Source organism: Arachis ipaensis, chromosome B06 (assembly GCF_000816755.2).
Source record: "Arachis ipaensis cultivar K30076 chromosome B06, Araip1.1, whole genome shotgun sequence".
NCBI classification, from domain to species: Eukaryota; Viridiplantae; Streptophyta; class Magnoliopsida; order Fabales; family Fabaceae; genus Arachis; species Arachis ipaensis.
The window spans coordinates 75,916,535-75,925,992 of record NC_029790.2 but is presented as its reverse complement, the minus strand read 5'-3'; the positions used below and the strand labels follow the sequence as shown (position 1 = coordinate 75,925,992).

The 9,458-nt window shown below is 33.7% G+C and overlaps 1 protein-coding gene across 17 annotated transcripts; it reads left to right on the top strand.

Moving 5' to 3' along the window:
• On the top strand, positions 5,372-9,264 carry LOC107648801. 17 transcript variants are annotated; one of them, XR_002348848.1, is made up of 6 exons: positions 5,556-5,739; positions 5,888-6,748; positions 6,841-6,931; positions 7,704-7,792; positions 8,231-8,515; positions 8,596-9,264. XR_002348848.1 is itself a non-coding variant. In XM_021104526.1 (3 exons), the coding sequence occupies exons 1-3, from the start codon at positions 5,593-5,595 to the stop codon at positions 8,149-8,151; spliced, it is 324 nt and encodes a 107-aa protein (XP_020960185.1). In that variant the 5' UTR covers positions 5,372-5,592; the 3' UTR covers positions 8,152-8,223. The 17 variants fall into 17 exon arrangements, 2 of the variants coding, with proteins under 2 accessions (XP_020960185.1, XP_016208100.1); XR_002348853.1 differs by having other exon boundaries at positions 5,565-5,739; positions 5,888-5,963; XR_002348850.1 differs by having other exon boundaries at positions 5,565-5,739; positions 5,888-5,963; positions 7,522-7,792.

Sequence of the window (9,458 nt, the reverse complement as noted above, 5' to 3'; positions counted from 1 at the left end):
GCCGCTTGTATCGTACGAGCTCTCTCTGTCACTGTTCGTTAGCATGAGCTCCTTCCGCCGCCACTCGATCGCACGAGCTTCGTCTGCCACCGCTCACTCGCATGACCTCCTTTCTTTGCTGCACGCATTGCACGAGCTCCCTCTTCTACCTCTCAGCTTTTGTCTCTCTTTGTCTCTTGCCATCCATCCTCGTCATCCACAGATCGTGTCACCTGATCTGAAACCTACATGTACGTCTTTATCTATTTTAGATTCTGGAATTGTTATTGATCTATATTTTTTATTTTCATTTTCATGTTTGTATAATTGTTGATCTTGGTGCCACTATCAATGTTGCAAAACCAAAACCTGGTTCTTCAATTGCTATTTTTGGACACGGAGCTGTTGATCTTGCTATATGTTATCCCCTACTTTTCTTTGCATTGCAATTTTATAGTTATGGATCAAGGGCATTAGTGAGTAGTGATTCTTGTTCTTTTTTCAATCCAAATTTTAGGCTGATGAAAGGGCAAGGATGTTTGAATTATTGGGGTTGTTTTAGTTTCCAACCGATTTGAATTAGGTATAATGCAGTTCTTTCTTGTTAGAGATGTAACCATTAATATTTTCTTCTCCTATCAGTTTAAACTTTTGGGATGAGTGGTTTCATGACATGGTATCTGAAAGGTCAAGAGTTTGATCCTTGGTGAACCTTAAAAGTAGAAAAAATAGCATAAGACAAATAAAAAAACCTATATAAAAATCAAGCAAACCCAAAAGAGGCTATTGTTTAAGGAAGAGTATTAGAGATGTAATCATTAATGCTGTTTTCTACCATCAACTTAAGTTTTTTGAATGAATAGTTTCATGATATTTCTGAATCAAATGTAGTAGATGATTCAACTTAGAATAAGTTGAGCAAGTTTCCTAAAGCTACAAACTGTATTCACTTACTGATGGTATTTTCTCATTTACTATTGTTGGCAGCTAAGAAGTTTGAGGTTAATGAATTTGTGAACCCAAAAGATAATAACAAACCTATACAAAAGGTTAGTTCATTCTAAGTTTTTCTACATAATTATTTATACTTTTAGGGAAGAAATACTAAGATGTTAATATTGTTCAATAGGTAATTGCTGAAATGACCAATGAAGGAGTGGATTGGTGTGGAATTTATAACCCACAAACTAACCGGCAAGTACACCGGGTCGTACCAAGTAATACCTCAGGTGAGTGAGGGTCGATCCCACGAGGATTGAAGGACTAAGAAACAATAGTTAAGTGATTTACTTAGTTAGGCAAACACAAAAGAGTGTTGTGTGTTCAAAAGCATTAACAGTAAATTCAGAATATCAGAAAGCAAGCAGTAAATAATTTGTAAATAATATATGGAGAAACAGTTAAGGCTTCAGAGTTATCTATTTTTTGGATTTACTTTTCTTACTAACTATTTTAATCATGCAAAATTTAATTCATGGAAAACTATATGTGACTAAACGCTAATTTTTTAGACCTTTTTAGTCTCCTCTAAAATTCATCAACCGCCAATTCCTTGGTCATTTAATTCCAATTAGAGGGTGAAGTTCAATTCTAGTTCATATGCAACAAAAACCCTAATTACCCAAATATAAGAGGATTATATGTCATGTATCCCGTTAAGTCCAGATAATTAGAAGTTTAGGAGAAATTATTTTCAAGTTGTTGTTCAAGTAAAGAGCTTTTTCAAGTTATACAATAACTCAATTAGAACAAGGGTCATACTTCCGTTCCACCCAAATTCATAAAACAAAGAACGAAAGCAATTCTTGAATCATAAACCAGTACATGAATTAAAATAGAGAAATAATTGTATCAATCCATACAATAGACAGAGCTCCTAACCTTAACAGTGGAGGTTTAGTTGCTCATGGTTCAGAGAGAAAAACTAGGATTCGTAAAAACTGTAAAGTGCGGAATGAGGTTGAAGAGAAGAGAGGAGCATGAAGGGCCGATTCTTTTCCCTTTTATATCTAATCCTAATTAATGTAAAATATATTTTCTAAAACTAAAATAATATCTTTTTCTAATTATAAATAAAATAAAATTAAATCAAAATTAATTAAACTTCACGCGCAGCCTTGTATGAGTGTATGGGGACCAGTGGGCTCATTAAGTTCCATGCTGAACTTGGAAATTCTCAAGTTCAGTGTGGATGAGGCAGTGTTAATTCCTTTGTTTTTCCTTTGAGTCCACGCTGAACTTGGAAAATCTCAAGTTCAGCGTGGAGTGATGTATGCATTCCCCTTTGGAGTTTCTTCAAGCTGGCGCTGAACTTAGAGATCCTCAAGTTCAGTGTGGAGGAGGCCGAATCAAATGGAAAAAAGGGTATACTATTATATATCATTAGAAAGTTCGGGAAGTTAGCTTTTCAATGCCACTGGAATCACGTCAATTGGACCTCTGTAACTCAAGTTATTCTTGTTTGAGTGCAAGGAGGTTGGGGTTGATAGCATCATTCGCTTTCTTTCTTTTCTGCTACAAAACTCTGTCAAATCCATCTGAATGCTACTTGAAATAAACAAAAATTGCACACAACTCAAAGTAGCATTCATAGTAGCTAAAATATATTAAATCTTGATTAAACTTAGCAATTCAAGTGCAAATTTACTAGGAAAAGACAGAGAAAATGCTCACGCATCATGGATCATTCTGTTGAATGTACTGGTAGCATCCGGGTTATGATCTCAGCATTTGAATGTATAAAGCAATAAAAAAATTAGGGGTGAGCACGGGTCGGGTTGGTTTGGGTTTAGGGTGAAATTAGAACTGAACCAATTGAATTATAATTGGTTTGGTTTGGTTCGGATTTACGTATTTTTTGTGTATGTACCGGAACCAAACCAAATCGATTAAGAACGGATTGGTTTGATTCGGGTAATTAGGTACCCGATGAAACAGAAATTCATAAAAAAATAAAAAATCAAAATTTTTATCTTAATAATTTTCAAGTACAATAAACACGTAAAATCAATTGAAATAATCCAAATATGTTAAATACCAAATATATTAAAATCTAAATATATTAAATACAGTGAGAGTGGCTGTACTTCGAGAAGAAGTGCTTCCAACAATAGTATCACTTACAGGTAAGGTGAAGATTGAGAAAGCTCTGCTAGGGTTTACTCCATAGGTTGAGGAAACCGCTGCTAGTGTTAGGGTTATTGGGTGAGAAACTCAAAATCATTAAAAGGTATATATATTAAATTTTTTTATTTAATTAATATATGGTCGGGTCCACGGGTTGGTTCGGGCTTCACACCCCAGAACTGTTACACAAACCAATTACTAGAGAGAGGCATTGGTTTAGTTCGGGTCGGACCCGATTACCCGTTAGTTCCAAAACCAATTTAATTAGTTCAGTTCGGATTCGGACGGGTAATCGGGTACCCACTACCCGTGTTCACCCCTAAAAAAAACTAGGCTTTATGATTTCTTTTCTGGAAAGGTACCACCTTTTTCTGACTCAAATTTATAACTCATGAGGCGTGTATTTTTTCTTTTTAATGCTTTCTGGTCAAGAACATCTTGGCACCTATCTACAAGAATAAGGGAGATACATAGAGTTGTGAAAACTATAGAGAGATCAAACTCATGAGCCATACCATAAAGTTATGGGAAAGTGTGATAGAACGGAGGTTGGGACAAGAGATACAAGTAATAGAAAACCAATTTGATTTTATGTCAGGCAGATCCACGACTGAAGCTACATACTTGCTAAGAAGAATGATGGAGAGGTATCGTAATAAGAAAATGTATCTATATTTTGTGTTTATTGATTTGTAAAAAGCATACGATATGGTGTCAAGCGAGGTCTTATGGAAGGTTTTAGAAAGAAAGAGAGTAAATATCGCATATATTTGTACAATTAAAGACATGTATGATGGGCTACAACTAGTATGAAGACTCAAGGTAGTGTGACAGAAGAATTTTCTATTGGTACAAGATTATACCAGGGATCATCTTTAAGTCCATACTTTTTCATATTAGTCTTGGAAGTACTCACATAGCATATCCAAAAGTTTGTGCCATGGTGCATGCTTTTTGCCGATGATATCGTCCTTATGAGAGAATCAAGAGAAGACCTAAATATGAAGTTGGATTTATGGAGAGAAGTGCTAGAAGTATTTGGTTTGCGCATAAGTCGTAGTAAGACAAAATATATAGAATGTAAGTTTGATCGCCGAAGGAAAAACCCTAATATAGAGGTAAATTAGAAAAACATCCTATGAAAAGTTAAAAATTTTAAGTATCTTGGGTGCATCATACAAGATAATGGAGAAGTTGAACAGGATGTAAATCATAGGATTCAAATAGGTTGGTCAAAATGGCAGAATGCGTCTGGTTTCATATGTGATAAAAAAAGTACCTTTAAAATTTAAAGGTAAATTCTATCGCACTACTATCAGATCGACTATGTTTTATGGTACAGAGGGTTGGACGGCCAAAAGAGAACACGAACATAAGTTAAGTGTGACAGAGATGAAGATATTGAAATGGATAAGTGGTCATACATGATTAGATAAAATAAAAAATAAAGATATAAGAGAGAGTTAGAGTAGCACCTATTGTGGAAAAGATGATAAAATCGCGTCTTAGGCGATTTGGACATATGAGAAGAAGATCGACAGAGCACCCAGTCAAGAGGGTGGATGAGATAGAAGACTTATGAAGACGATCCATGACGTGGTCAAACGAGATCTACATATAAACGGTCTTTCTATAGATGTTGTTTGATTCATGTAGCTAACCCCATATAGTGGACAAGACTTTGTTTTTGTTGTGGTTTGTTGTTGCTTTCTGATCAAGAACATGCTTTTTGGTGCTTCCTGCTACTTTGATTTATGTTTTTGTTTTAGGATCCTCTTTTTTCTACTTGCTTGATCGATAATGGATATGAAATGGAAAGTAAAGCATACCATCATTTAATACAATGCTGAGTCATTGCCAACAAATACGTCTTTTCTTTTGGTGTTTCTTATTTGCTTTCCGATTTAGTTTTATACATGGCAAAAGATGCTAGGATCTAGTTCTTGATTGCAATAGTTTTGTGCAAGTACAATTTTATCAAATTTCTTTATTGGAAAATATAGGAAATCAAAATTTGTTTTTTTTATCAATATATTATGAAAGGGATATTTGTGTTCTGTTAGGTAGCGTTTGGTGGAGAGGCAGAGACAGAAAGAATGAGACTGAGAGACAGAGATTAAGAGACAGAGATTGAAATAAATCTTAGTATTCTGTTTGGTGCAAAATGGGAGACAGAAATTGAAACAAAAATAAAACTCTAATTTAATTTGCACAAAGGGTAAAATTGGAATTAATTAATTGAAATGAGGGTATTTTAGGTATAAAATGTTATTAAAGTTTCAGTCTCCATCTCTAAAAATTTTAGTCCCCTATGTCCTTACTTTTTGGAGGTACTGAAATACTGAAATTTTGGAGACAGAAACAGAAAATTTAGTACCAATTTCTGAACCAACAAACATAATACTGAGTCTCAGTCTCTCAATATGTGTGTCAGTACCTCATTTGAGTTTTAGGTTGTCAAGAGGGATTTATCTTCAGACATTTCTTATGCTTCCTTGGCAGGGGACTAAGCAGTCTATAAGAGACAGAATTGGAAATAACGTAGATGTTTATGGATATGGCAACAAGCGTTGTGTTTGCTGTTTCTTCCCTGCAGTACATCCAGCGCCAGTACAACCACCACCTGATTTGTTGGTAACTACTTTGGGATTTCCCTTTCTTGGTCTTTTGACTCTTTTCCCTTTCTTTCGTTTAACTTTGATTGCGGACATCTATTATGGTAAATGCTTATTTATAATGATTCCTTGGCTACGAATTTCTCCCATTTTTACTTGATATCTAGAGCTTGGACGATCCTGTTCCAGCAGCTGCCGAGCTGGAAGTCAAAAATGCTTTGCCTTTAGCTATTGTTCCCGTTGGTAATTTTTTTTTCTTTCCCCCATTTTTATAAATATGCCGGACAAAATCTTGTTGATTTGCATTTGTGAAACTTTAGAATAAATAGTGATGGATTCATAGAGGAAGTGGACTGAACTGGTTTCTTTTCAAATTTCAATCATAGTGATGTTTTGCATTATTTGGTTCAAACTGCTTAATATTAGAAGCTGCGGTGTGTGCACATTTTAATAGTGGTTAATCATATGTGAACAATGTTCCAGTAGTATTTTCCATTTTCTGCAATTTATTGTTATTTTATATTAGAATGTTCCAATCCATATTCACAACAGATTAAAACATACATGCCTTGGTGTGGATTGGATAATGCCTCTATGAATGGTGATTTCAGCTGATCAAACAACATCTGCTGTTCCAAATCAAACAAATGGAACTACAGGATGGAAATTGGTGTTAGACATTTTATAAATAACCAGAAATTTACGTATCTCTAGCCATTGCCAATAAAATCTTTGATATAATTTGGAACATCCAAAATTTGAATCACCAAACCAGATAGAATCAAAATGTGTTTGTTTTTGTTGTTTAATCAGAATTGAGGACCCAAACTTTATAAAATTTATGAACAGTCGTATTCTTTTCATCAAAGAACAAACCAACTGCCAATATAATTAGTTAATAATTACAACATCACTCAAACTAATTTCTATATTAACAAATTTGATCACAATTAGAATAAAAATTCTAACAATCGGCACTTGTTACGACTCCTAGTTCAAATGAAAGTGCTACAGCAACTAGCAAACTGGTATGTTTTTGGTCTACAAAAAGTAAAACTTTATTCACTTTTCAGTTAACTTTATTCACATGTTACTTTTCTGTCACCTTTTGCTTGCGCAGAGAGGAGATATAACAAGTATGCAACCTGGGCTTGATGCTATTAAGTTCTCTGAGCAGTGTATTTACTCTTGCATCTTTATAGTTGAGGAAAGTGAGTGAGAAAATCAGGGCAATAGAATAATGATAGGATGAGAAGATTACTTGTTGCACTCTATTTATATATATTTATCTATTTATATATATGAATGAAGTGATGTGTAGCTCATCTTTTTTTATTTTTTATTTTTTGACCTTTTTTTAACCCTTCTCTAGAGTACAACTACTGTCTATATTATTCGAATAAAGATTAGTTATTATTGTACAAAGACACTTAAAGGAAGAAGAAGAAAATCACTGCATTTTTAATTATTATAACCCTATAGAATAAAATCTATATAATAGGTTGTTGTTAATCTTGTTATTTTATCATTCTCCCTTTTGAAAATAGAATTAGAAATTGTATTTGACTATTTTTTGTTCTTGTTCTTTTATGTGTTAACTTTTTGCTAGAATTTTCCTATTTAAGTTAAATTACTCTGCACCCTTCAGCTTCGGTTAACAGAGAGATTGATTCTTCTATTAGCAAAGAATTCATTTAGTTCAAACTTTCTAAACTTTCACCATGCAGTTTAATTCATAAACATGAGTATAATCACAATTATAAGTTGATGTTAATTGTTTGTTATGCTTATTATTGTTAAGTTGGTGATCTCCAGAGCCTCATGTTGAAGAGAAACCATCTGAGAAGCCATCTGAGGGCTCTATCAACCGAGCTATGTTAATTTTCATTGTGAAAATTTTGATTTTTCTTTAATGCAACATTATCATCAAATTACAGATTATGAAACATGTTTTTTTCATTTTTCTTTTTTTGGGGTCTGCAGAATGCTGTGCTTGCAAGAGTTGCAACGGAGAAGAGGGTGTCACTAGTCAAAGCATGGGAAGAAAGTGAAAGGTCAAAAGCAGAAAACAAGTAAGAGCATTCATTACTCGCTTCAAATAAAAATATTTTGTCCTTCTTTTGGTCTTTTAAATGAAAATTTTCTATTAGAAAATAGCTTTGTTTTTGCTAATTTAGCATTAGGCATTCATATTCTTTTGTTCTTTGACTTTATTTAATAATGTTGAGTACTAATTGAAATGAAAATCAAGACCTGAAATTAGAGCCCGTGAAACTGAAAATAAAACTAAAATGAATAGTTTTATTAGTATATTCTCATACAATTTGATGATCTCCCTTTCAGGCCTTTTCCTAACATATCTTGGGCTATACTAACAACCAGTACTTCTCTACCTTGTTCCATTAGCAGTAGCAGTAGTTCACTTCATTAATCTTTAATCATGCCCTTTATCCTGTGAAAGTTGTTGTCAGATGCAATTTAATTCAACATTAAATAAATAAATTGAGCAGGTATAACTGTCATATTGGGATGTATAAGAGGAGAAATGAGGAGTCTTTGGCAGAAGTCCAGGCCGGATTATAGCTGAAACTGAAGAAATGGAATGAGGCTTATGTTAGCTGTTACAAGAAGGTTAGGGCGTCAAATAGTTTCAGTGCTGTTCCACTATCACCGCTGCTGCCGCCACCCTCAATATCTTCGGATGAGGACTATGATGATAAGGATGAAGATGACACTGAAGATTATAGTTGATAGTTTTAGTTTGGTTGAACAATACACTGAGAATTATATTTAATGTATTGATACGCTACTTGTGTTTATGTTTTGAATTGACTTGTTTATTTAAAAAGAAACTAACTAATAGTCCTCTGTGCAGGATATGTGGCAAGGAGGAGAAAACAGTAGACATGCAATATTACTCCGTCTATGAACAAGAGCAGTGTGGTTCGCGGCACACATACAATACTTGCCTTCAACCAGCTCAGTAACATCATATGCTCAGTAGCTTTGGGAGATTTTTCAAAGAATTAAGAGGGAAGGAAAGGAGAGACAAGATGAGATGATTAGTAGCATAGGCTATTTAAGTTATAGTGTGCGAAAAGCAAGAAACAAGTATATATATATGTTCCAAAACCATGATATAAACCCAAAAGAAGCAATTAATAGAGCATCAAGATTACAAGCAAGATTCAATAGAGCAAGAGATAGCCTAGCAAATAATCAGCAAATCAGAGAAAGAAGGAATGCTAGGCAGGTTACCTGGAAGCCTCTGCCAGAAGATTGCGTAAAAGCCAATGTTAATGCTTCTGTGAGTAAAGAACGAGGAATGTAGCCAATGCAATAGTTATCAGAGGGTGGAGAGGAAACTCGGTTACTGGCACAGCTAAAAGAACTATGATAAATTCTTGCATTGCAGTACAGGCCCATGCGTTTAGAGAAGCAGCGATCATGGTCAAGAATCTAAACATTGACAAAGCTCTAACAACCTGTTTGAAAACTTTTCATGATATTGATTGAATTAAATTCTATTAAAAATTACATTTTAGTCAGAATTAAATTGAATTTTAGCATTTGAAATGAATTAATAAACTTATAGAATTGAATTGAATTTCAATGATTGAAATGTTTATCAAATAAATTAAAATTTTATAGTAACATCTTTACTCTTTATTAATATAATATTATATTTAAATAATAAATATACTTATTTATTAAAATATTAAATTATATAAAATAATT

Excerpts from the sequence above, each read along its gene's own strand:
- LOC107648801 (XM_016352614.2), top strand. The coding sequence starts at position 5,593 with ATGCTTCCTTGGCAGGGGACTAAGCAGTCTATAAGAGACAGAATTGGA. Across the intron at positions 5,740-7,703 it reads AACCACCACCTGATTTGTTG|AATGCTGTGCTTGCAAGAGT; the intron begins GTAACTACTTTG and ends TGGGGTCTGCAG. Across the intron at positions 7,793-8,595 it reads AGGTCAAAAGCAGAAAACAA|GATATGTGGCAAGGAGGAGA; the intron begins GTAAGAGCATTC and ends TCCTCTGTGCAG.